The following is a 27,500-nucleotide window of genomic DNA, read 5'->3' as shown; positions in this document are numbered from 1 at the left end:
TACTTACTCCTGACCCTACATTAAGACTACAAATATTTTAAGGTAAGTAATGAGTGAATTGTACATACAGTGGAACCTCAAAAATCAAACGTATCACACATCGAACGTTTCGAAAATAGGACCATTTTTTTGGACAAACTGTGTCCCTGTTATCGAACACGCCCCTATTTTCGGACCGCCGGGACCTGTCTGCTGGCCCGCTCTGTCAGCGTCCCTGCGTAGGCGCCGTGAGCAGTCTAGCTTTGTTTATGCTTGAGTGAACACTAACCTGCGCTCTCATTCACACATTTTACGGTTATTTCGTTGTGTTTAGTGCTTGTGGGACTGTGAAATAAGCTACCATGGGCCCAAAGAAACTTGGTAGTGGTACCCCTGTGGAAAAGAAAGTGGGAAACACCATAGATGTGAAGAAGGAAATAATACAGAAGTATAAGAGTGGTGTGAGACTTGTTGAGCTTGCCAAGATGTAAGGGAAAAACAAGTCGACCATCGGTTCTATCCTGGCAAAGAAAGAACAAATCAAGGAAGCTGATGCTGCGAAAGGTGCAAATATGCTAACCAAAAAAAGACCACAAATAGTTGAAGAGGTTGAGAAGTTGTTGCTGGTGTGGATCAAGGATGAAGAGATTGCAGGTGATAGTGTCTCAGAGACGATTATTTGTGAAAAGGCAAGGAAGTTGAATGCCGATCTGGTACAGAAACCTCCTGGAACAAGTGGTGATAGTGAATTTAAGGCCAGCAGAGGCTGGTTTGACAGATTTAAGAAGCGTAGTGGCATACACAATGTTGTAAGACATGGTGAGGCAGCCAGTTCAGACAAACGGGCAGCTGAGAAGTTTGTACAGGAGTTTAAGGGGTGCATAGACAGTGAAGAATTCAGTCCTGAACAAGTGTTTAACCCCTTGACTGTCGCAACCCCCAATCCTGAGGTGTCTCCTGGTGTCGCAAAATTACAAAAAAAAAAAAAAAAAAAAAAAAAAATTATTTTTTCTTATGAAATGATGGAGAATCTTTTCCCAATTGTAATGACACAAAAAAAAAAAAACGAAATTTGATGGAAAACTGACGGAATTACGCTCTCGCGAAGTTAGCAACCTCAGCGATATTTAGAAATCAGCGATTTCGCCCACTTTGAGCCCTATTTTCGGCTAATTCCATTGATCCAGTCGACCAAACTCATAGCTATTTCTTTAGAACTCCATTTTTTCTATCGATTGAGTACAAGAAACTGCCCATTTACCGATGTCAACTACCCAATAACGTGATCAGAAATTTGTAATTTGGCCAATTTCACGAAAATTAAAAAATATGACAATTTCAAAATAAGGTCCAGAATGAACAATGCAGACATTCCTGGCTCTAAAATAACATTTTCTTTGTTCATCAGTCATGTCTACAGGCCCCACTGATATTACTCTTGCTTTCCATTTTGAATTTTTATTCAAACAAAAAATAGAAGATTTACTATTATGCAGACTACTGCAATACTGTAATAATTGTGTAAATAACATCAACCCATTCATTACTGCATATTAGAATGGCTAGTTGGACATTTATTGGACAATGACATCATTTGTTTACTTTTGAACAATGGCAAAAATCAAACATTTCCCCTACTTTGAGCTCTATTTCCAGGTTCTTTTTATAGTAAAATCAATCAAAATCACTGCTATTTCTATAATATGTTTTTCAATCTAATAAATGAAACCAAGAAAACGAGAATACAACCATAAATACTATACGAAAATAGATCACAAAGTCGGCATTTTAATTAAAAAAAACGGTCGGAGTTTTTTTTTTCTCATTATGCACTGTATGCTCCAGGATTTTTTTATATGGTGCACACTGACCACACAGACCCATTCTCTCACATGTGGGCCTACCAGCTTTCTCCTTCTTGATTTGAAGCCGCTAGAATTTATGAGTATATACACGTCAAACACGGTACCTCATAAGACGTATATATACGGCCGTGACAGTCAAAGGGTTAATTGTGATGAAACAGGCTTGTTTTGAAAGAAAATGCCAAAAAGAACCTTTATCACACAGGAGGAAAAGGCACTGCCAGGACACACGCCTATGAAAGACAGGCTTGCTCTTTTGTTCTGTGCTAATGCTAGTGGTGATTTTAAAGTGAAGCCTTTACTTGTGTATCATTCAGAAAATCCCAGAGTGTTTAAGAAAAACAATGTCTTTAAGAACAAGTTATGTGTCTTGTGGAAAGCTAATCATAAGGCATGGGTCACAAGACAAATTTTCAAAGAGTGGGTCTATGAAGTGTTTGGTCCCAGTGCAAAAAAAATACCTCCAGGAAAAGAAATTGCCATTCAAGTGCCTCCTGTTAATGGACAATGCTCCTGCTCAACCTCCAAACTTATTAGACCTCTTGTCTAAGGACTTCAGTTTTATAAAAGTGAAGTTCTTGCCTCCTAACACCACTCCTCTCCTCCAGCCCATGGACCAGCAGGTCATTTCTAACTTCAAAAAACTCTACACAAAAGCAGTGTTTCAAAAGTGCTTTGAGGTGACCTTGGACACTCAGTTGACCCTAAGAGAGTTCTGGAGGAATCACTTCAACATCTACAACTCCATAAGCCTTATAGGTAAGGCTTGGGAGGGAGTGACTTCAGGACTTTGAACTCTGCTTGGAGACAATTGTGGCCAGATTGTGTCCAAAAGAGGGATTTTGAAGGGTTTGAGGCTGACCCTGACCCTGACCCAGCTCACCCTCTGCCTGTTGTGGACTCTATTGTGGCACTGGGGAACACCCTGGGGTTGGAGGTGAGTGGTGAGGATGTGGAAGAGTTGGTGGAGGACCACAGGGAAGAGCTAACCACTGAAGAGCTGCAAGAGCTTCATCTGGAGCAGTATCAGACCACAGCTGAGGAACTTGCTTCAGAGGAGGAGGAAGAGGGAGTGGATGAGGTGCCTTCTTCAAAGATTAAGGAGATTTGTGCCAAGTGGAATGATGTCCAAATGTTTGTGCAGAAGTACCACCCTGAGCAAGCTGAAACAAGCCATCTTTGCAACAAGTTCAGTGACAGAACCATGTCCCATTTTAGGGAAATGTTAAAGAGGCACCAGAAACAGTGGACTGTTTACCTGGAGTTTACCTGGAGAGAGTTCCGGGGGTCAACGCCCCCGCGGCCTGGTCTGAGACCAGGCCTCCTGGTGGATCAGAGCCTGATCAACCAGGCTGTTGCTGCTGGCTGCACGCAAACCAACATACGAGCCACAGCCCGGCTGATCCGGAACTGACTTTAGGTGCTTGTCCAGTGCCAGCTTGAAGACTGCCAGGGGTCTGTTGGTAATCCCCCTTATGTGTGCTGGGAGGCAGTTGAACAGTCTCGGGCCCCTGACACTTATTGTATGGTCTCTTAACGTGTTAGTGACACCCCTGCTTTTCATTGGGGGGATGGTGCATCGTCTGCCAAGTCTTTTGCTTTCGTAGTGGGTGATTTTCGTGTGCAAGTTCGGTACTAGTCCCTCTAGGATTTTCCAGGTGTATATAATCATGTATCTCTCCCTCCTGCGTTCCAGGGAATACAGGTTTAGGAACCTCAAGCGCTCCCAATAATTGAGGTGTTTTATCTCCGTTATGCGCGCCGTGAAAGTTCTCTGTACATTTTCTAGGTCGGCAATTTCACCTGCCTTGAAAGGTGCTGTTAGTGTGCAGCAATATTCCAGTTATTTTGTTAGACAGGGGTCCAGTGACTCTCAAGCTGGTCCTAGTGGCATTAAAAGACAGAGAAGGGAAGTAACCCCAGAGAGGGCTTTACCTGAAGTCCTCATGGAGGGGGATTCTCCTTCCAAACACTAACCCCAACTCCCTCTCTCCTCCTCCCTATCTTACAGATGCCATCACCAATCTTCAATAAAGGTAAGTAAAAATGTTATTGTATATGTATTACTATACATAATTAAAAACTATAGTATATGTTGTATGTAAAACTGTAATTAATCACTATAAAATGTATTTTTTGTGTGAATATTTTTGGGTTTCTGGAACGGATTAATTGTATTTCCATTATTTCTTATGGGAAATATTGCTTCGAATTTCAGATTTTTCGAATTTAGAACTAGCTCCTAGAATGGATTAAGTTCGATTTTTGAGGTTCCACTGTACATTTTATCGCTCTGGGATGCTTAAATATCACAGAATAGTATGTGTGGGTGGGTTGGCCTGGTATGGTAGCCTGGCTGACTACCATACATACCACACTTGATTTTTTACAATAAATACTACTCATCTCACCCTAGATTAAGACTACAAATATTTTAAGGTTAGTAATGAGTAAACTGTATATGCATTTTATCGCTCTGGGATGCTTAAATGTAATAGAATATTATGTGGCCTGGTATGGTAGCCCAGCTGACTACCATACATATCACACTTGATTTCTTACAATAAATACTACTTGTCTCACCCTAGATTAAGACTATAAATATTTTAAGGTAAGTAATGAGTGCACTATGTGTGTATTGTACTTTTTTATTGTTTTTTGATGCCTGGTTCTATTGCTAACTTAATATACGTTAGCGTAAACTTGTTATCTAGTGTTTGTATGCTTTTATAAGTGGAAAAAAAGGGTGTTCCACTTTACGGCGGTAGCCTGGAGCCTAACCTGCCGTATAAGTGGGGCCCTACTGTACTACATGGTACCCTGTAACATATGATACCATGTACCATATGGTCAACAGGAGGTGTTGGTGGCAGGAGACACCAGCCAAGACTGAGTGAGTGGTGATGCAAGCTAGCTACTGACTCAGCAGTTTCCAAGACAAAACGCTTTGTCATGCACCTCAAGGAATATGTCGAGTGGCTGTACATTTGTAAATATATAATAGAACATTACTAATATATAACATTTTTGCATATTTTTGTTGTAAACAATTATTGTAAACAAAATAATGGCGAAAATATGTGTTTATTGTGTTGAATACAACAGTACCACATAGTACCATATGGTACAATGAACCATATGGTATCATTGTACTGAATGGTACAATGTACCATATGGTACCATTGCACCATATGGTACCATTGCACCATATGGTACCATAAGGTACCATTGCACCATATGGTACCATTGTATCATATGGTACCATTGTACCAAATGGTCCCATTGTACCATATTCTACCATATGGTACCATTGTATCATGTGCCATTATACCATATTGTAGTATATGGTACCATTGTACCATATGGTACAATTATACTATATGGTACCATTGCACCCTATGGCACTATTGTACCATATGGTACTATATGGTACCATTGTATTCAACACAATAACCACACTAATATTTTCATCATTTTGTTTACAATAAACTTGAAAACAAGTTTTGTAAGCAAAATAATGATAAACAAATTAGTGCAGTTATTGTGTTGAATACAATGAGTGTACACTTATACAATACATGTATACATTATATTGGTCTCACAGGCCACAAATGTTACTGGAAAAAGAAAAAAATTAGAAAAGAAAAAAAAGTATAAAAAACGTAAAATAAAAAAAATGCTATTTTGCGGAAGTCACTGATGTTGCCACCACCTGGTCATTTTGGGTCAACTTCCCGTCACTGTATCTCAGTAAGTACTGATCAGAATTTTTTTTTTTGTTTTATTACCTTCACAAAAATATTATCTTTAATTCTGTAAGAAAAAATAATTTTTATTTTTTTCAACATTTCTTAGACACTGGGGCACACCTTCAGATTTTGGCCTTGGACCCTGAAAGGGTTAATGTGGATATTTGACAACTCCTAGGTAATAGGTTGGTAGACAGCAACCACCCAGGGAAGTCCTGCCAAGTGACTGTGAAACAGAAACCTGTAATTGTTTTACATGATAGTAGGATTGCTGGTGTCTTTTTTCTGTCTCATAAACATGCAAGATTTCAGGTATACCTTGCTAGTTCTACTTACACTTAGGTCACACTACACATACATGTACAAGCATATATATACATACCCCTCTGGGTTTTCTTCTATTTTTCTTTCTAGTTTTTGTTTATTTCCTCTTATCTCCATGGGAAAGTGAAACAGAATTCTTCCTCCGTAAGCCATGCGTGTAGTAAGAGGCGGCTAAAATGCTGGGAGCAAGGGGCTAGTAACCCCTTCTCCTGTATATATTACTAAATTTAAAAAGAGAAACTTTCGTTTTTCTTTTTGGGCCACCCTGCCTCGGTGAGATATGGCCAGTTTGTTAATAAAAACAATTTGACAACTCCTAGGTAATAGGCTGGTAAACAGCAACCACCCAGGGAGGTCCTGCCAAGTGATTGTGAAACAAAAACCTGTAATTGTTTTACACGATAGTAGGACTGCTGGTGTCTTTTTTCTGTCTCATAAACATGCAAGCTTTTAGGTACATCTAGCTACTTCTACTTACACTTAGGTCACACTACACATGCATGTACAAGCATATATATACACACCCCTTTGGGTTTTCTTCTGTTTTCTTACTAGTTCTTGTTCTTGTTTATTTCCTCTTATCTCCATGGAACCACCTACTACTAACAGGAGATTTCAACATAAGCATACTACATGGCCAGGACCCACAAGTAACTGAATTCACAAACACAATGAGTAACTGCCTGTTGCTACCAACAATATCTAAACCTACAAGAATCACCGAGACAAGCATCTCCTTGTTAGGTAAGACACATATGCAACAGTTAGGTATCTTTATTTCGAAACGTTTCGCCTACACAGTAGGCTTCTTCAGTCGAGTACAGAAAGGTTGATAGAAGCAGAAGATACTTGAAGACGATGTAATCAGTCCATCACCCTTAAAGTTTTGAGGTGGTCAGTCCCTCAGTCTGGAGAAGAGCATTGTTCCGTTGTCTGAAACTCTTAGCAAAACTTTAAGGGTGATGGACTGATTACATCGTCTTCAAGTATCTTCTGCTTCTATCAACCTTTCTGTACTCGACTGAAGAAGCCTACTGTGTAGGCGAAACGTTTCGAAATAAAGATACCTAACTGTTGCATATGTGTCTTACCTAACAATCTGTCGGTATTTCATACCATTTTAACAAGCATCTCCTTAACAGACCACATCTGGACAAACACCATATCCCCTTTAAAATCAGGCATAATCACAGACAACACTACAGACCACTACCCAACCTTTCTCATAACTAATCTGGGCAAACTGTCACAAGACATCACTAAAGTAACCTTCAGACGACATAACGAGACAACAGTTAACAACTTTATAGCAGCTATGAATAACATCGATTGGCAAAATGAGCTTGAAACATATACAGATATGAATGAATGTATAAATAATTTTCTAAAAAAAGCCAAAAGCCTCTATGACAAACATTGCCCCAAAAAAAACTAAACAGATCACAGCAAAGAGACTGAATAATCCCTGGCTAACACCAAGCATCCTCAAATCCATTAACACAAAGCACAAATATGAAAAACAGTTTCAAATGTTTCAAACAACTAGAGAAAAGTCTAAAGTTATTCGCCAGCACTTACCAGCCTGATAAGAAGATCTAAAAAATTGTATTATGAAAATAGATTACATAACATTGAAGGTGATATGGAAAAACCTGGAAAACTCTATCTGAAATTCTTCGATATAAAAAGTTATCCAAAAACAAAACAATCAAATTAACAAAATCAGATGAACCCTACATCTACAACAAGAACATATTCCTCACTGGCAATATGTGACGAAGCCTACAGATCAGCCTTGGTTGGCTTTCGTTGTAAAGAGGCTGCTACTGCTAAGTACCAAGCATGGCGAAGGTATAAGAGACATCGTACCACCTATAACAGGAACTTGCACAGGCAAGCCTGTAGGCATATGGGTGACGTTCAAAAGTGGGCCATTGCTAAATGGGAGGTGGACACAAAAAGAAAGCTAGCATCAGGTAGGGTAGGCTCCAAAACCTGGTGGTCCCTGGTCAAGGACAGACAAGGTTATCTGCCTGATGAACTCATTCCACCTCTAAATCGACAGGATGGGACCACCTCTACTAGTAGTCAAGAGAAGGCGGACCTCTTTGCTGAACACTTTGCTACCAAAATGCCAGTTCCTGATCCAGCAAGGGACCCTCCTTGGCTAGCTGCAAGAACTGTGCCAAAACTGTCAGTGGTGACAATAAGGCAGGAGGTGCATTTCCTTCTTAAATCGCATGACCAAGAAAAGACTGTGGGCCCAGACAAGTTGAGCCCAAGATTGCTGAGAAGATGTGCAGACCAGCTAGCAGCACCTCTAACTCGCATCTTTCAGCACTGCCTAGTACAGTGTAAATGGCCCTCTCTGTGGAAAGAGGCAAATGTAGTCCCTGTTCACAAAAAGAAGAGCAGAGCAGAAATCAGCAACTACAGACCAGTGTCACTCCTGTCAATCACTGGTAAGATCCTTGAGACAATAATCTCAAGACAAATGACAGAGTTTTTTGACTACCACTCACTACTTTGTGATCGTCAATATGGCTTCAGGAAAGGTTACTCTGCTGTTGATCTGTTGTTAAACCTCTCCACTAAGTGGTACCAGTCACTGGATGAATCCAAAGTCAGCTGTGTTGTAGCACTGGACAATGCTGGTGCTTTCGACCGGGTGTGGCACCAGGGCCTCTTAGCAAAACTTCAAGCACTGGGAATTGCAGGCTCTACGCTATGTCTCCTCAGTGATTACCTTCATGGTAGATCTCTAAGTGTAGTTCTCAATGGAATGAAATCAGCAAGACATCCTATTGGGGTAAGTGTTCCACAAGGAAGCGTGCTGGGACCATCTCATCCCAGAATCACATGCATATGCAGATGACTGTACACTGACATTCACTTATCCAAGAGAAGAAATGCCAGCTGCTCTAAGCTACATCAATCACCAGCTAAGAGCTATATCAACTTGGGGAAATAGATGGCAAGTAACATTTGCACCTGAGAAAATGCAAATGATGATCGTCCCTAGGCACCATGATGGTAATGCTGGTACAGTAGTAAGGATGAATGGGAGGGTGTTGGCACCTGGAGAAGAAGTTGATATCCTTGGGGTGAAATTTGACTCCAAACTAACCATGAAGAACCATGTTGTAAATCTCGTATCTACTTGACAGTAGGGGTTGCAAGATTCTGTATGAGGCACAAGTACGCTCACACCTTGAGTATGCTCCATTTTCTTGGTTTGCCTGCCCCCTGTCTCATCTGCGACTGCTTGACAGAGTAGAGAACAGAGCAAGACGTCTCATCTCTCACCTGGACCCATCCTGGATAGATCTGTCATTTCAGCAGAGCCTTCAACACAGGAGGGATGTGGGAGGCCTTACTGTTATGTACAAGGCCATTAATGTCAAAGTACCACACTTGGATCCACTTCAAGGACAGCGTGAAACAAGCTTTTATGCCACAAGACGGGCAGAAAGCAGCAACTTCACTCTGGCTGTACCCTTCTCCAGAACATCACTCCATCTGAGATCATATATACCCAGGATGACTCGAGTATGGAACACATTCAAACAGCATAATGATGTCAACGAGATAACGTTAGTTGATCAAATGAAAATGCTGGCCCACAGATGGCTCCAACTTCATCCTGTTCCCTACTTGTATGTCTAATAACAATAAAAATGCTTGCAAATGAGCTGATGTAGGTAACAGCTCTTAGCTTGTCAATAAAGTTAGGAATCCTTAACCTGTAAATAGCTTGTGATATAGGGCCAGGAGGGCTGACTGAGGAACATAGTACTGTATCTTCAATAGTATGCCTACTGTCTTGGAAATTTTCTTGGAAATTTGTTGTATATGTGTTTGAAATTTGAGTCTATTATCAAGGTGGATTCCTAGGAATTTTCCCTCTGTGAGCTTTGTCATAGGTGATCCGTTTATCATTATGTTAAGAGGGACATCTGTAGCTCTGTTACCAAACTGAATGAAGTAGGTTTTGTCAATGTTTAGAGTAAGTTTGTTAGTCCTCATCCAGGTAGATATTTTCTGTAATTCGGTATTTACAGTATTGGCTAGCATGACTGGGCTCGGGTGAGCGAAGACGTATGTAGTGTCATCTGCAAATAGTGTGGGTTTGAGTAGTTGTGAAGCATTTGGTAGGTCATTTAAGTGTATGAGAAAGAGAAGAGGACACTTCCCTGTGGGACACCAACTGTAATTGGCTGTGCAGAAGAGTTTACCCCATTTGTGTACACATATTGGCTTCTGTTGCTGAGGTATGACTTTAGGTAGTTGAGGGAGTGCCCTCTTATACCATAGTGTGACAATTTTACGTGGAGTAAGTCATGGTCGACTGTATCAAAAGCTTTACGTAAGTCAATGAAGATCCCCAGTGGGACTTCTTTTTTCTGTATTGCAGTGTATATATGTTCTAGCATATATACAATAGCATCATTAGTATTTTTATTAGGCCTGAACCCAAATTGGCAGGGGTTGAGTATGTTTTGGGAGATGAGGTAGAAATAGATTCGCTTATGAATTAATTTTTCGAAGATTTTAGAGAGAGGGTGTAAGTTGGATACTGGCCTATAGTTATTCCAGTCTGCTTGGTCTCCTCCTTTATGGATTGGGGTGACCCTTGCTATTTTGAGAACTGTAGGGAAGGTAGAGGATTCTATGGATTTCTTAAAGAGTGTTGCAATGATAGGTGATAGTACTTGTGATGCTTTTTTGTATATAAAGGGCAGTAAGGTGTTTAAATCTCCTGCCTTGTTTTTTAGTGTGTTGATAATAAGGGAGACTTCAGTAGGGTTAGTCGGAGCTAGAAACAGTGTGTTCGGGTAGTTGCCAGGGAGGTAGTCACTGGGGGGGGGGTATCTGAGCTTGGGATTTTATTGGCAAGTTTTTTTTCCTATAGTGGAGAAGAAATCATTGAGTCTGTTTGCTGTTTCAGTTGGTGGGAGTTTGGGTTCATCTGGTTTTGTTAATTCAATTTCGCTTTTTCGTGATATCTTTTTTGTTCCTAGAATTTCTGATAGGGTTTTCCAGGTCTTTTTTATATCACCTCGTAAGCTGGATAATCTGTTCTCATAATACAATTTTTTAGCCCTTCTTATCAGGCTGGTAAGGATTGACGAGCAACGTTTTGTTTGGTCTCTGGTCATGTGACCCATTCTGTACTGTTTTTCGTATAGGTGCTTTGTATTTATGGATTTGAGGATGCTGGGTGTTAGCCAGGGACTGTTCAGTCTCTTAGCTGTCATCTGCTTATTTTTTTTTGGGCAGTGCTTGTTGTAGAGATATTAGGTCTTTTTTAGAAAATTATTAATACATTCATCAATACCTGTATAGATTTCTAGCTCAGTGTGCCAGTCAATGTTTGTCGTTGCTGCTGTGAAGTTAATAATGGCTGCCTCATTGTGAAGTCTGAAAGTGACTTTAGTAGTGACTTGGGGTAATTTCCCAAGATTTGTGATGAGGAAGGTAGGGTAGTGATCTGTGGTATTATCTGTGATTATGCCTGATTTTAAAGGGGATATGGTGTTGGTCCAGATGTGGTCTAGTAGGGAAACACTAGTCTCTGTAACTCTTGTTGGTTTTGTTACTACTGGTTGCAACATGCAGTTACTCATAGTGTTTGTGAATTCAGTAAGGTGTGGGTCCTGGTCTTGCAGGAGATTTATATTGAAGTCTGTAAGCCAATAATGTTAAGTTGGCCCATAATGCCTAGGCATAATAGAGGCTCTCTTTGCATTGCAACCCACTATTGTAAATATAAAATCTCAATGTACTGTTTGCAAAGACATAAAATAAATAAATAAATGTGGCATGCAAAGAGTATGTAACCTTTATTCGGCGCATGTAAACACCCTCATTTACAGGCTATCTCCCCCAACCAGGTGACTGAGGGTTGACGATGCGGCCCCGTCATTCAACCAGTACCCAGGTTCCAGCCAATGAGAAGATGGTTTTGGCAATTGCAGAGATTATGTGGGTACCACTCTCCTGTCTGCCCTTGACATTCCCATTCAAGAGCTGGTTGAAGCACGGTCTGCTCTCTAGTGGCTTCTATTCTGCCTTGCTTACCGTGGAGTGCACTAATACCTATTGCTGTACATAGTGTATATAGTATACATACTTCTGTTCTAAATTGGTGAAGGATAATACGTATAAGTAAAAAGTTTTCTGCTGTGTTTATTTTGCTCCCTTTACACCCAGGATAACAGGCCATTTGGACTCCTGGGTTGTAATAATAAATAAATAAATAAATAAATAAAAGTCGAACAGAATTCTTCCTTCGTAAGCCATGCATGTCGTAAGAGGTGACTAACATACCGGGAGCAATAGGCTAGTAACCCCTTCTCCTGCATACATTGCTAAAGTTAAAAAGAGAAGCTTTTGTTTTTCTTTTAAGGCCACCCCGCCTCAGTGGGATATGGCCGGTTTGTTGAAAGAAGAAGATTTGACGACCTTTAATTTTGTGGGGTCTGGACAGTTAGAGGGTAAATTTCAGGGGACTGGACAGTTAAAGGGTTAAACTGAAAATAAGAAAAACTGTAGTTCTATAAGTCTATTATTTACCTGAGCTATAAAAAATGCACGTTTATCTTAAAAATATATTTACTCATAATTATTTTAAATTAGTATAGTTACCTAATGAGCCAAAGAAATCATTGCCAAGGAATGGAAAACCAGGTCGGTTGGCAAGAACAATCATGCGGAAATTGGGATGTGATATTATAACATCGGGAGACTGTGTTGAGGCCAGTAGGTGAGTCTTGGGCACAATACGGCGCCCATCTGATAACAACATTTCTCCACTTTCAACCAAAGTCTGCAAAAGTATAAATATTTTTGTTATTTGCTCAAACCATAGGTAATCACTTACATGCTAGGAATTAACATCCATTTATTAAGAAAACTCACCATATTATATACAAAAATAAAACGATAACCACTCAAGTCAACATTAAGAAGAGCAATGTTAATACCACCGTACGATTTTTAAATATTTTATACTACATTGTGTGTGAGAGATACATAGTTTGTAGTGTCTGTCTTTAATCTTATTTCTTTAGATCATTGTGGTGTTTTGTCATGTCATGATAAAACTCTTAATATGATCAAATAAAACTACAACCTGATAAATCTCATAACTCAAACCTAATATTTTCATTAAGCTTAACACTGAGCAAAACTGTTTTTTAACACAGAGCCAAGGTAGAGTGAACCAAGGTAGAGTGAACCAAGGTAGAGTGAACCAAGGTAGAGTGAACCAAGGTAGAGTGAACCAAGGTAGAGTGAACCAAGGTAGAGTGAACCAAGGTAGAGTGAACCAAGGTAGAGTGAACCAAGGTAGAGTGAACCAAGGTAGAGTGAACCAAGGTAGAGTGAACCAAGGTAGAGTGAACCAAGGTAGAGTGAACCAAGGTAGAGTGAACCAAGGTAGAGTGAACCAAGGTAGAGTGAACCAAGGTAGAGTGAACCAAGGTAGAGTGAACCAAGGTAGAGTGAACCAAGGTAGAGTGAACCAAGGTAGAGTGAACCAAGGTAGAGTGAACCAAGGTAGAGTGAACCAAGGTAGAGTGAACCAAGGTAGAGTGAACCAAGGTAGAGTGAACCAAGGTAGAGTGAACCAAGGTAGAGTGAACCAAGGTAGAGTGAACCAAGGTAGAGTGAACCAAGGTAGAGTGAACCAAGGTAGAGTGAACCAAGGTAGAGTGAACCAAGGTAGAGTGAACCAAGGTAGAGTGAACCAAGGTAGAGTGAACCAAGGTAGAGTGAACCAAGGTAGAGTGAACCAAGGTAGAGTGAACCAAGGTAGAGTGAACCAAGGTAGAGTGAACCAAGGTAGAGTGAACCAAGGTAGAGTGAACCAAGGTAGAGTGAACCAAGGTAGAGTGAACCAAGGTAGAGTGAACCAAGGTAGAGTGAACCAAGGTAGAGTGAACCAAGGTAGAGTGAACCAAGGTAGAGTGAACCAAGGTAGAGTGAACCAAGGTAGAGTGAACCAAGGTAGAGTGAACCAAGGTAGAGTGAACCAAGGTAGAGTGAACCAAGGTAGAGTGAACCAAGGTAGAGTGAACCAAGGTAGAGTGAACCAAGGTAGAGTGAACCAAGGTAGAGTGAACCAAGGTAGAGTGAACCAAGGTAGGGTGAACCAAGGTAGGGTGAACCAAAGTAGAGGGAACCAAGGTAGAGTGAACCAAGGTAGAGTGAACCAAGGTAGAGTAAACCAAGGTAGAGTGAACCAAGGTAGAGTAAACCAAGGTAGAGTGATCCAAGGTAGAGTGATCCAAGGTAGAGTGAACCAAGGTAGAGTGAACCAAGGTAGAGTGAACCAAGGTAGAGTGAACCAAGGTAGAGTGAACCAAGGTAGAGTGAACCAAGGTAGAGTGAACCAAGGTAGAGTGAACCAAGGTAGAGTGAACCAAGGTAGAGTGAACCAAGGTAGAGTGAACCAAGGTAGAGTGAACCAAGGTAGGGTGAACCAAAGTAGAGGGAACCAAGGTAGAGTGAACCAAGGTAGAGTGAACCAAGGTAGAGTAAACCAAGGTAGAGTGAACCAAGGTAGAGTAAACCAAGGTAGAGTGATCCAAGGTAGAGTGAACCAAGGTAGAGTGAACCAAGGTAGAGTGAACCAAGGTAGAGTGAACCAAGGTAGAGTGAACCAAGGTAGAGTGAACCAAGGTAGAGTGAACCAAGGTAGAGTGAACCAAGGTACAGTGAACCAAGGTAGAGTGAACCAAGGTAGAGTGAACCAAGGTAGAGTGAACCAAGGTAGAGTGAACCAAGGTAGAGTGAACCAAGGTAGACTGAACCAAGGTAGACTGAACCAAGGTAGAGTGAACCAAGGTAGAGTGAACCAAGGTAGAGTGAACCAAGGTAGAGTGAACCAAGGTAGACTGAACCAAGGTAGAGTGAACCAAGGTAGAGTGAACCAAGGTAGAGTGAACCAAGGTAGAGTGAACCAAGGTAGAGTGAACCAAGGTAGAGTGAAACAAGGTAGAGTGAACCAAGGTAGAGTGAACCAAGGTAGAGTGAACCAAGGTAGAGTGAACCAAGGTAGAGTGAACCAAGGTAGAGTGAACCAAGGTAGAGTGAACCAAGGTAGAGTGAACCAAGGTAGAGTGAACCAAGGTAGAGTGAACCAAGGTAGAGTGAACCAAGGTAGAGTGAACCAAGGTAGAGTGAACCAAGGTAGAGTGAACCAAGGTAGAGTGAACCAAGGTAGAGTGAACCAAGGTAGAGTGAACCAAGGTAGAGTGAACCAAGGTAGAGTGAACCAAGGTAGAGTGAACCAAGGTAGAGTGAACCAAGGTAGAGTGAACCAAGGTAGAGTGAACCAAGGTAGAGTGAACCAAGGTAGAGTGAACCAAGGTAGAGTGAACCAAGGTAGAGTGAACCAAGGTAGAGTGAACCAAGGTAGAGTGAACCAAGGTAGAGTGAACCAAGGTAGAGTGAACCAAGGTAGAGTGAACCAAGGTAGAGTGAACCAAGGTAGAGTGAACCAAGGTAGAGTGAACCAAGGTAGAGTGAACCAAGGTAGAGTGAACCAAGGTAGAGTGAACCAAGGTAGAGTGAACCAAGGTAGAGTGAACCAAGGTAGAGTGAACCAAGGTAGAGTGAACCAAGGTAGAGTGAACCAAGGTAGAGTGAACCAAGGTAGAGTGAACCAAGGTAGAGTGAACCAAGGTAGAGTGAACCAAGGTAGAGTGAACCAAGGTAGAGTGAACCAAGGTAGAGTGAACCAAGGTAGAGTGAACCAAGGTAGAGTGAACCAAGGTAGAGTGAACCAAGGTAGAGTGAACCAAGGTAGGGTGAACCAAGGTAGGGTGAACCAAAGTAGAGGGAACCAAGGTAGAGTGAACCAAGGTAGAGTGAACCAAGGTAGAGTAAACCAAGGTAGAGTGAACCAAGGTAGAGTAAACCAAGGTAGAGTGATCCAAGGTAGAGTGATCCAAGGTAGAGTGAACCAAGGTAGAGTGAACCAAGGTAGAGTGAACCAAGGTAGAGTGAACCAAGGTAGAGTGAACCAAGGTAGAGTGAACCAAGGTAGAGTGAACCAAGGTAGAGTGAACCAAGGTAGAGTGAACCAAGGTAGAGTGAACCAAGGTAGAGTGAACCAAGGTAGAGTGAACCAAGGTAGAGTGAACCAAGGTAGAGTGAACCAAGGTAGGGTGAACCAAAGTAGAGGGAACCAAGGTAGAGTGAACCAAGGTAGAGTGAACCAAGGTAGAGTAAACCAAGGTAGAGTGAACCAAGGTAGAGTAAACCAAGGTAGAGTGATCCAAGGTAGAGTGAACCAAGGTAGAGTGAACCAAGGTAGAGTGAACCAAGGTAGAGTGAACCAAGGTAGAGTGAACCAAGGTAGAGTGAACCAAGGTAGAGTGAACCAAGGTACAGTGAACCAAGGTAGAGTGAACCAAGGTAGAGTGAACCAAGGTAGAGTGAACCAAGGTAGAGTGAACCAAGGTAGAGTGAACCAAGGTAGACTGAACCAAGGTAGACTGAACCAAGGTAGAGTGAACCAAGGTAGAGTGAACCAAGGTAGAGTGAACCAAGGTAGAGTGAACCAAGGTAGACTGAACCAAGGTAGAGTGAACCAAGGTAGAGTGAACCAAGGTAGAGTGAACCAAGGTAGAGTGAACCAAGGTAGAGTGAACCAAGGTAGAGTGAAACAAGGTAGACTGAACCAAGGTAGAGTGAACCAAGGTAGAGTGAACCAAGGTAGAGTGAACCAAGGTAGAGTGAACCAAGGTAGAGTGAACCAAGGTAGAGTGAACGAAGGTAGAGTGAACCAAGGTAGAGTGAACCAAGGTAGAGTGAACCAAAGTAGAGTGAACCAAGGTAGAGTGAACCAAGGTAGAGTGAACCAAGGTAGAGTGAACCAAGGTAGAGTGAACCAAGGTAGAGTGAACCAAGGTAGAGTGAACCAAGGTAGGGTGAACCAAGGTAGAGTGAACCAAGGTAGAGTGAACCAAGGTAGAGTGAACCAAGGTAGGGTGAACCAAGGTAGAGTGAACCAAGGTAGAGTGAACCAAGGTAGAGTGAACCAAGGTAGGGTGAACCAAGGTAGGGAGAACCAAGGTAGAGTGAACCAAGGTAGAGTGAATGAAGGTAGAGTGAACCAAGGTAGGGTGAACCAAGGTAGGGTGAACCAAGGTAGGGTGAACCAAGGTAGAGTGAACAAAGGTAGGGTAAACCAAGGTAGAGTGAACCAAAATAGGGTGAACCAAAATAGCGTGAAGCAAGGTAGGGTGAACCAAGGTAGGGTGAACTAAGGTAGGGTGAACTAAGGTAGAGTGAACCAACGCAGGGTGAACCAAGGCAGAGTGAACCAAGGTAGGTTGAACCAAGGTAGGGTGAACCAAGGTAGGGTGAACCAAAGTAAGGTAAACCAAGGTAAGGTGAACCAAGGTAGAGTGAACCAAGGTAGCATTAACCAAGGAAGGGTGAACCAAGGTAGGGTGAACCAAGGTAGAGTGAACCAAGGTAGGGTGAACCAAGGTAGGGTGAACCAAGGTAGGGTGAACCAAGGTAGGGTGAACCTAGGTAGGGTGAACCAAGGTAGGGTGAACCAAGGTAGAGTGAACCAAGGTAGCATTAACCAAGGAAGAGTGAACCAAGGTAGGGTGAAGCAAGGTAGAGTGAACCAAGGTAGGGTGAACCAAGGTAGGGTGAACCAAGGTAGGGTGAACCAAGGTAGGGTTAACAAAGGTAGAGTGAACCAAGATAGAGTGAACCAAGATAGGGTGACCCAAGGTAGGGTGAACCAAGGTAGAGTGAACCAAGGTAGAGTGAACCAAGGTAGAGTGAACCAAGGTAGGGTAAAACAAGGTACGGTGAACCAAGGTATGGTGAATCAAGGTACGGTGAACCAAGGTAGGGTGAACCAAGGTAGGGTGAACCAATGTAGGGTGAACCAAGATAGGGTGAACCAAGGTAGGGTGAACCAAGGTAGACAAACGAAGGTAGAGTGAACCAAGGTAAGGTGAACCAAGGCATAGTGAACCAAGGAAGAGTGAACCAAGGTAGGGTGAACCAAGGTAGGGTGAACCAAGGTAGAGTGAACCAACATAGGGTGACCCAAGGTAGGGTGAACCAAGGTAGGGTGAACCAAGGTAGGGTGAACCAAGGTAGAGTGAACCAAGGTAGGGTGAATCAAGGTAGGGTGAACCAAGGTTGGGTGAACCATGGTAGGGTGAACCAAGGTAGGGTGAACCAAGGTAGGGTGAACAAAGGTAGGGTGAACCAAGGTAGTGTGAACCAAGGTAGGGTGAACCATGGTAGAGTGAACCAAGGTAGGGTGAACCAAGGTAGGGTGAACCAAGGTAGAGTGAACCAAGGTAGGGTGAACCAAGGTAGAGTGAACCAAGGTAGGGTGTACCAAGGTATGGTGAACCAAGGTAGGGTGAACCAAGGTAGGGTGAAGCAAGATAGGGCAAACCAAGGAAGAGTGAACCAAGGTAGGGTGAACCAAGGTAGGGTGAACCAAGGTAGGGTGAACCAAGGTAGAGTGAACCAAGGTAGAGTGAACCAAGGTAGGGTGAACCAAGGTAGAGTGAACCAAGGTAGGGTGAACCAAGGTAGAGTGAACCAAGGTAGGGTGAACCAAGGTAGAGTGAACCAAGGTAGGGTGAACCAAGGTAGGGTGAACCAAGGTAGAGTGAACCAAGGTAGGGTGAACCAAGGTAGGGTGAACCAAGGTAGAGTGAACCAAGGTAGGGTGAAGCAAGGTAGGGTGAACCAAGGTAGGGTGAACCAAGGTAGGGTTAACCGAAGTAGGGTGAACCGAGGTAGTGAACCAAGGTAGGGTGAACAAGGTAGGCTGATCCAAGGTAGGGTGAACCAAGGTAGGGTGAACCAAGGCAGGGTTAACCAAGGTAGGGTGAACCAAGGTAGGGTGAACCAAGGTAGAGTGAACTGAAGTAGGGTGAGCCAAGGTAGAGTGAACCATGGTAGGGTGAACCAATGTAGGGTGAATGAAGGTAGGGTGAACCAAGGTAAGGTGAACCAAGGTAAGGTGAACCAAGGTAGAGTGAACCAAGGTAGGGTGAACCAAGGTAGGGTGAACGAAAGTAGAGTGAACCAAGATAGGGTGAACCAAGGTAGGGTGAACCAAGGTAGGATGAACCAAGGTAGAATGAACCAAGGCAGGGTGAACCAAGGTAGGGTGACCCAAGGTGGGGTGAACCAAGGTAGGGTGAACAAAGGTAGGGTGAATCAAGGTTGGGTGAACCAAGGTAGGGTGAACCAAGAGAGGGTGAACCAAGGTAAGGTGAACCAAGATAGGGTGAACAAGGTAGGGTGAACCAAGGTAGGGTGAACCAAGGTAGGGTGAACCAAGGTAGGGCAAACCAAGGAAGAGTGAACAAAGTTAGGTTGAACCAAGGTAGAGTGAACCAAGGTAGGGTGAACCTAGGTAGGGTGAACAAAGGTAGGGTGAACCAAGGTAGGGTGAACCAAGGTAGAGTGAACCAAGGTAGAGTGAAGCAAAGTAGGGTGAACCAAGGTAGGGTGAACCAAGGTAGGGTGAACCAAGGTAGGGTGACCCAAGGTAGGGTGAACCAAGGAAGGGTGAACCAAGGTAGGGTGAACCAAGGTAGGGAGAACCAAGGTAGAGTGAACCAAGGTAGAGTGAATGAAGGTAGAGTGAACCAAGGTAGGGTGAACCAAGGTAGAGTGAACCAAGGTAGGGTAAACCAAGGTAGAGTGAACCAAAATAGGGTGAACCAAAATAGCGTGAAGCAAGGTAGGGTGAACCAAGGTAGGGTGAACTAAGGTAGGGTGAACTAAGGTAGGGTGAACCAAGGTAGGGTGAACCAAGGTAGGGTGAACCAAGGTAGGGTGAACCAAAGTAAGGTAAACCAAGGTAAGGTGAACCAAGGTAGAGTGAACCAAGGTAGCATTAACCAAGGAAGGGTGAACCAAGGTAGGGTGAACCAAGGTAGAGTGAACCAAGGTAGGGTGAACCAAGGTAGGGTGAACCAAGGTAGGGTGAACCAAGGTAGGGTGAACCTAGGTAGGGTGACCCAAGGTAGGGTGAACCAAGGTAGAGTGAACCAAGGTAGCATTAACCAAGGAAGGGTGAACCAAGGTAGGGTGAACCAAGGTAGAGTGAACCAAGGTAGGGTGAACCAAGGTAGGGTGAACCAAGGTAGGGTGAACCAAGGTAGGGTGAACCAAGGTAGGGTGAACCAAGGTAGGGTTAACAAAGGTAGAGTGAACCAAGATAGAGTGAACCAAGATAGGGTGACCCAAGGTAGGGTGAACCAAGGTAGAGTGAACCAAGGTAGAGTGAACCAAGGTAGAGTGAACCAAGGTAGGGTAAACCAAGGTACGGTGAACCAAGGTATGGTGAACCAAGGTAGGGTGAACCAAGATAGGGTGAACCAAGGTAGGGTGAACCAAGGTAGACTGAACCAAGGTAGAGTGAACCAAGGTAAGGTGAACCAAGGCATAGTGAACCAAGGAAGAGTGAACCAAGGTAGGGTGAACCAAGGTAGAGTGAACCAAGGTAGGGTGAACCAAGGTAGAGTGAACCAACATAGGGTGACCCAAGGTAGGGTGAACCAAGGTAGGGTGAACCAAGGTAGGGTGAACCAAGGTAGAGTGAACCAAGGTAGGGTGAATCAAGGTAGGGTGAACCAAGGTAGGGTGAACCAAGGTAGAGTGAACCAAGGTAGTGTGAACCAAGGTAGGGTGAACCATGGTAGAGTGAACCAAGGTAGGGTGAACCAAGGTAGGGTGAACCAAGGTAGAGTGAACCAAGGTAGAGTGAACCAAGGTAGGGTGAACCAAGGTAGAGTGAACCAAGGTAGGGTGTACCAAGGTATGGTGAACCAAGGTAGGGTGAACCAAGGTAGGGTGAAGCAAGATAGGGCAAACCAAGGAAGAGTGAATCAAGGTAGGGTGAACCAAGGTAGAGTGAACCAAGGTAGCATTAACCAAGGAAGGGTGAACCAAGGTAGGGTGAACCAAGGTAGAGTGAACCAACATAGGGTGACCCAAGGTAGGGTGAACCAAGGTAGGGTGAACCAAGGTAGGGTGAACCAAGGTTGGGTGAACCATGGTAGGGTGAACCAAGGTAGGGTGAACCAAGGTAGGGTGAACCAAGGTAGAGTGAACCAAGGTAGTGTGAACCAAGGTAGGGTGAACCATGGTAGAGTGAACCAAGGTAGGGTGAACCAAGGTAGGGTGAACCAAGGTAGAGTGAACCAAGGTAGAGTGAACCAAGGTAGGGTGAACCAAGGTAGAGTGAACCAAGGTAGGGTGTACCAAGGTATGGTGAACCAAGGTAGGGTGAACCAAGGTAGGGTGAAGCAAGATAGGGCAAACCAAGGAAGAGTGAATCAAGGTAGGGTGAACCTAGGTAGGGTGAAGCAAGGTAGGGTGAACAAAGGTAGGGTGAACCAAGGTAGGGTGAACCAAGGTAGGGTGAACCGAAGTAGGGTGATCCAAGGTAGTGAACCAAGGTAGGGTGAACCAAGGTAGGGTGAACAAGGTAGGGTGAGCCAAGGTACTGTGAACCAAGGTAGAGTGAACCAAGGTAGAGTGAACCAAGGTAGGGTTAACCAAGGTAGGGTGAACCAAGGTAGGGTGAACCAAGGTAGAGTGAACCAAGGTAGAGTGAAGCAAGGTAGGGTTAACCAAGGTAGGGTGAAGCAAGGTAGGGTGAACCAAGGTAGGGTGAACCAAGGTAGGGTGAACTAAGGTTGGGTGAATCATGGTAGGGTGAACCAAGGTAAGGTGAACCAAATTAGGGTGAAGCAAGATAGGGTGAACCAAGGTAGAGTGAATCAAGGTAGGATGAACCAAGGTATGGTGAACCAAGGTAGAGTGAACCAAGGTAGGGTGAACCAAGGTAGGGTGAACCAAGGTAGGGTGAACCAAGGTATGGTGAACCAAGGTAGCGTGAACCAAGGTAGGGTGAACCAAGATAGGGCAAACCAAGGAAGAGTGAACCAAGGTAGGGTGGACCTAGGTAGGGTGAAGCAAGGTAGGGTTAACCAAGGTAACGTGAACCAAGGTAGGGTGAACCAAGGTAGGGTGAACCAAGGTAGAGTGAACCAAGGTAGGGTGAACCAAGGTAGGGTGAACCAAAGTAGAGTGAACCGAGGTAGGGTGAACCAAGGTAGGGTGAACCAAGGTAGGGTGAACCAAGGTAGGGTGAACCAAGGTAGGGTGAACCAAGGTAGGGTTAACCAAGGTAACGTGAACCAAGGTAGAGTGAACTAAGGTAGGGTGAACCAAGGTAGGGTGAAGCAAGGTAGAGTGAACCAAGGTAGGGTGAAGCAAGGTAGGGTGAACCAAGGTAGGGTTAACCAAGGTAACGTGAACCAAGGTAGAGTGAACCAAGGTAGGGTGAATCAAGGTAGGGTGAACCAAGGTAGAGTGAACCAAGGTAGGGTGAACCAAGGTAGGGTTAACCAAGGTAACGTGAACCAAGGTATAGAGTGAACTAAGGTAGGGTGAATCAAGGTAGAGTGAACCATTAAAGAGGAAACACATTCATTATCACTCATTCAATCACTGCCTTTTTTTTTACCTTTAAGACGCATGTAACGTGAGTTGGAGCTTTATCAGCCTCATCAACCACCAACACACGGCCAGTCTTTACTGCCACAACAAGAGGAGAATCATCATATTTTATGAGTCCATCTTTTACCACCGGCTGGATTGTCAAGCTTTGTACCGTTGTGTCTCTGCAATGAAAACATATACTTAATGAATCAAACATAAAAGTACAACAAATTTTCGAATGACATGGAATGCATTATGTGAGACAAATAAAAATAAATCTCAATAGTAGGAAGAAGAACAATAAAAATAAATTTCCTTTATAATGTAAAGTTGACTACGTAAGATCCTTCCTGTCACTACATGATCAGTCACATTCATGATAAAGTGTCAGTGAAATTAAGGAAAATATGCATGTCATGCATGTCACTGAAGGTGACTAAAATTTCAAGAGAAAGGTGCTGGTTTTTCTTTTTCATGAATTTAATAACCAAAATATCTAAAAGCATATTAACTTTGTGATATTTGCATGTGAATACCAGTAAGAGATAAAGAGAACATGACAATATAGGCATTATGAATAAATGAAAATTGCAGATCTTGACATTAAGTGAAATGAAGTTAAAATGGCTAAGAAAGTCAAACACAAAGAATAAAAAGAAGAAAATCAGGGATACTGGTTAGCCAGATTGAGTCGTGGAGGTGTGAAGTACAGTGCCTGCACTCTGAGGGAACGGTGGAGATACCTGGAGTTTACCTGGAGAGAGTTCCGTGGGTCAATGCCCCCGCGGCCCAGTCTGTGACCAGGCCTCCTGGTGGATCAGAGCCTGATCAACCAGGCTGTTACTGCTGGCTGCACGCAAACCAATGTACAGTGGAACCCCGGATTTCGTCTGGTGAGGATATTGTACAATTCAGATTCTGACCACTTTCTTGGGCAAAACTTTATTCCGGGTTTCGTACCCATGCTCGGAAGCCGTCCATACCAGACACGTCCGCCTGGGCCGCTCATACGTTCGTGATACTATTTCTTTTTTTTTTAACAAGTTGGCCGTCTCCCACCGAGGCAGGGTGACCCAAAAAGAAAGAAAATCCCCAAAAAGAAAATACTTTCATGATCATTCAACACTTTCACCTCACTCACACATAATCACTGTTTTTACAGAGGTGCTCAGAACACAACAGTTTAGAAGCATATATGTATAAAGATACACAACATATCCCTCCAAACTGCTAATATCCCAAACCCCTCCTTTAGAGTGCAGGCATTGTGCTTCCCATTTCCAGGACTCAAGTCCGGCTACATAAAAATAACTGGTTTCCCTGAATCCCTTCACTAAATATTACCCTGCTCACACTCCAACAGATCGTCAGGTCCCAAATACCATTCGTCTCTATTCACTCCTATCGAACACGCTCATGCTGGAAGTCCAACCCACAAAACCTCCCTTACCCCTTCCTTCCAACCTTTTCGAGGACAACCCCTACCCTGCCTTCCTTCTCCTACAGATTTAAATGCTCTCCATGTCATTCTACTTTGATCCATTCTCTCTAAATGACCAAACCACCTCAACAACCCCTCTTCAGCCCTCTGACTAATACTTTTATTAACTCCACAACTTCTCCCTTCTATTAATTTCCACACTCCGAATTTTCTGCATAATATTTACACCACACATTGCCCTTAGACAGGACATCTCCACTGCCTCCAACTGTCTCCTCGCTGCTGCATTCACAACCCAAGCTTCACACCCATATAAGAGTGTTGGTACTACTATACTTTCATACATTCCCTTCTTTGCCTCAATAGATAACGTTTTTTGACTCCACATATACCTCAATGCACCACTCACCTTTTTTCCCTCATCAATTCTATGATTAACCTCATCCTTCATAAATCCATCTGCCGACACATCAACTCCCAAGTATCTGAAAACATTCACTTCTTCCATACTCCTCCTCCCCAATTTGATATCCAATTTTTCTTTATCTAAATCATTTGATACCCTCATCACCTTACTCTTTTTCTATGTTCACTTTCAACTTTCTACCTTTACACACACTCCCAAACTCATCCACTTACCTTTGTAATTTTTCTTTAGAATCTCCCATAAGCACAGTATCATCAGCAAAAAGTAACTGTGTCAATTCCCATTTTGTATTTGATTCCCCATAATTTAATCCCACCCCTCTCCCGAACACCCTAGCATTTACTTCTTTTACAACCCCATCTATAAATATATTAAACAACCATGGTGACATTACACATCCCTGTCTAAGACCTACTTTTACCGGGAAGTAGTCTCCCTCTCTTCTACACACCCTAACCTGAGCCTCACTATCCTCATAAAAACTCTTTACAGCATTTAGTAACTTACCACCTATTCCATATACTTGCAACATCTGCCACATTGCTTCCCTATCCACTCTCTCATATACCTTTTCTAAATCCATAAATGTCATAAAAACTTCCCTACCTTTATCTAAATACTGTTCACATATATGCTTCAATGTAAACACTTGATCTACACATCCCCTACCCACTCTGAAACCTCCTTGCTCATCCGCAATTCTACATTCTGTCTTACCTCTAATTCTTTCAATTATAACCCTACAGTACACTTTTCCTGGTATACTCAGTAAACTTACTCCTCTATAATCTTTACAATCTCTTTTGTCCCCTTTCCCTTTATATAAAGGAAATATACATGCTCTCTGCCAATCCCTAGGTACCTTCCCCTCTCTCATACATTTATTAAACAAAAGTACCAACCACTCCAACACTATATCCCCCCCTGCTTTTAACATTTCTGTCATGATCCCATCAGTTCCAGCTGCTTTACCCCCTTTCATTCTATGTAATGCCTCACACACCTCCCCCACACTTACATTCTGCTCTTCTTCACTCCTAAAAGATGGTATATCTCCCTGGCCAGTGCATGAAATTACCACCTCCCTTACTTCCTCAACATTTAAAAGTTCCTCAAAATATTCTCGCCATCTACCTAATACCTTCCTCTCCCCATCTACCAACTCCCCTACTCTGTTTTTAACTGACAAATCCATACGTTCCCTAGGCTTTTTTAACTTGTTTAACTCACTCCAAATTTTTTTCTTATTTTTATTAAAATTTCTTGACAGTGCCTCTCCCACTCTATCATCTCCTCTCCTTTTGCACTCTCTCACCACTCTCTTCACCTTTCTTTTACTCTCCATATACTCTGCTCTTCTTATAACACTTCTGCTTTGTAAAAACCTCTCATAAGCTAACTTTTTCTCTTTTATCACACCCTTTACTTCATCATTCCACCAATCACTCCTCGTTCCTCCTGCCTCCACCCTTCTATAACCACAAACTTCTGCCGCACATTCTAATACTGCATTTTTAAAACTATTCCAACCCTCTTCAACCCCCCCACTACTCATCTTTGCACTAGCCCACCTTTCTGCCAATAGTCACTTATATCTCACTCGAACTTCCTCCTCCCTTAGTTTATACACTTTCACTTCCCTCCTACTTGTTGTTGCCACCTTCCTCTTACTCTAACTGTAGCTACAACTAAATAATGATCTGATATATAAGTTGCCCCTCTATAAACATGTACATCCTGGAGCCTACCCATCAACCTTTTATCCACCAATACATAATCTAACAAACTACTTTCATTACGTGCTACATCATACCTTGTATATTTATTTATCCTCTTTTTCATAAAATATGTATTACTTATTACCAAATCTCTTTCTACACATAGCTCAATTAAAGGCTCCCCATTTACATTTACCCCTGGCACCCCAAATTTACCTACTACTCCCTCCACAACATTTTTACCCACTTTAGCATTGAAATCCCCAACCACAAGTACTCTCACACTTGGTTCAAAACTCTCCACACATTCACTCAACATTTCCCAAAATCTCTCTCTCTCCTCTACACTTCTCTCTTCTCCAGGTGCATATACGCTTACTATAACCCACTTTTCACATCCAACCTTTATTTTACTCCACATAATCATTGAATTAATACATTTATAGTCCCTCTTTTCCTGCCATATCTTATCCTTCAACATTATTGTTACTCCTTCTTTAGCTCTAACTATTTGAAACCCCTGACCTATTCCCATTTATTCCTCTCCACTGAAACTCTCCCACCCCTTTCAGGTTTGTTTCACTTAAAGCTAGGACATCCAGCTTCTCATTCATAACATCCACAATCATCTCATTCTTATCATTTGCACAACATCCACGCACATTCAGACTTCCCACTATGACTATTTTCTTCTTATTCTTTTTAGTAATCTTTACAGGAAAAGGGGTTACTAGCCCATTGTTCCAAGCATTTTAGTTGACTTTTACAACAAGCATTGCTTACGGAGGAAAGATTCTTATTCCACTTCCCCATGGATGTAAAAGGGAAAGTAATAAGACCAAGAACTATTAAGATAAAATCAAAGAAAACTCAGATGATTGTGTATAAATAAACGTGTATATGTATGTGTAGTGTGACCTAAGTGTAAGTAGAAGTAGCAAGACATACCTGTAATCTTGCATATTTATGAGACAGACAAAAGACACCAGCAATCCTATCATCATATAAAACAATTACAGGCTTTCGTTTTACACTCACTTGGCAGGACGGTAGTACCTCCCTGGGTGGTTGCTGTCTACTAACCTACTACCTTAGAAAATATGCATGTCGTATGAGGCGACTAAAATGCCGGGAGCAATGGGCTAGTAACCCCTTCTCCTGTATACAATTACTAAAAAAGAGAAGAAGAAAAACTTTATAAAACTGGGTTGCTTAAATGTGCGTGGATGTAGTGCGGATGACAAGAAACAGATGATTGCTGATGTTATGAATGAAAAGAAGTTGGATGTCCTGGCCCTAAGCGAAACAAAGCTGAAGGGGGTAGGAGAGTTTCAGTGGGGGGAAATAAATGGGATTAAATCTGGAGTATCTGAGAGAGTTAGAGCAAAGGAAGGGGTAGCAGTAATGTTAAATGATCAGTTATGGAAGGAGAAAAGAGAATATGAATGTGTAAATTCAAGAATTATGTGGATTAAA

At 42.7% G+C, this 27,500-nt stretch overlaps 1 protein-coding gene across 2 annotated transcripts in view; it reads right to left on the bottom strand.

The window, feature by feature from the left end:
• The window catches only part of c12.2 (von Willebrand factor A domain-containing protein c12.2), a 590,945-nt gene that overhangs the window by 158,774 nt on the left and 404,671 nt on the right, over positions 1 to 27,500 (bottom strand). For both annotated transcript variants that reach the window (XM_070085296.1, XM_070085297.1), the window contains exons 11-12: positions 22,464 to 22,620; positions 12,566 to 12,746 (exon numbers count right to left, since the gene is read on the bottom strand). In XM_070085296.1, the coding sequence (XP_069941397.1) occupies positions 12,566 to 12,746; positions 22,464 to 22,620 (338 nt within the window). The remainder of the gene's footprint in view (positions 1 to 12,565; positions 12,747 to 22,463; positions 22,621 to 27,500) is intronic.

Source organism: Cherax quadricarinatus, chromosome 15 (genome assembly GCF_038502225.1).
Source record: "Cherax quadricarinatus isolate ZL_2023a chromosome 15, ASM3850222v1, whole genome shotgun sequence".
NCBI lineage: Eukaryota > Metazoa > Arthropoda > Malacostraca > Decapoda > Parastacidae > Cherax > Cherax quadricarinatus.
Note: the sequence above shows the minus strand (reverse complement) of the source record. Positions and strands in the feature narration are given on the sequence as shown.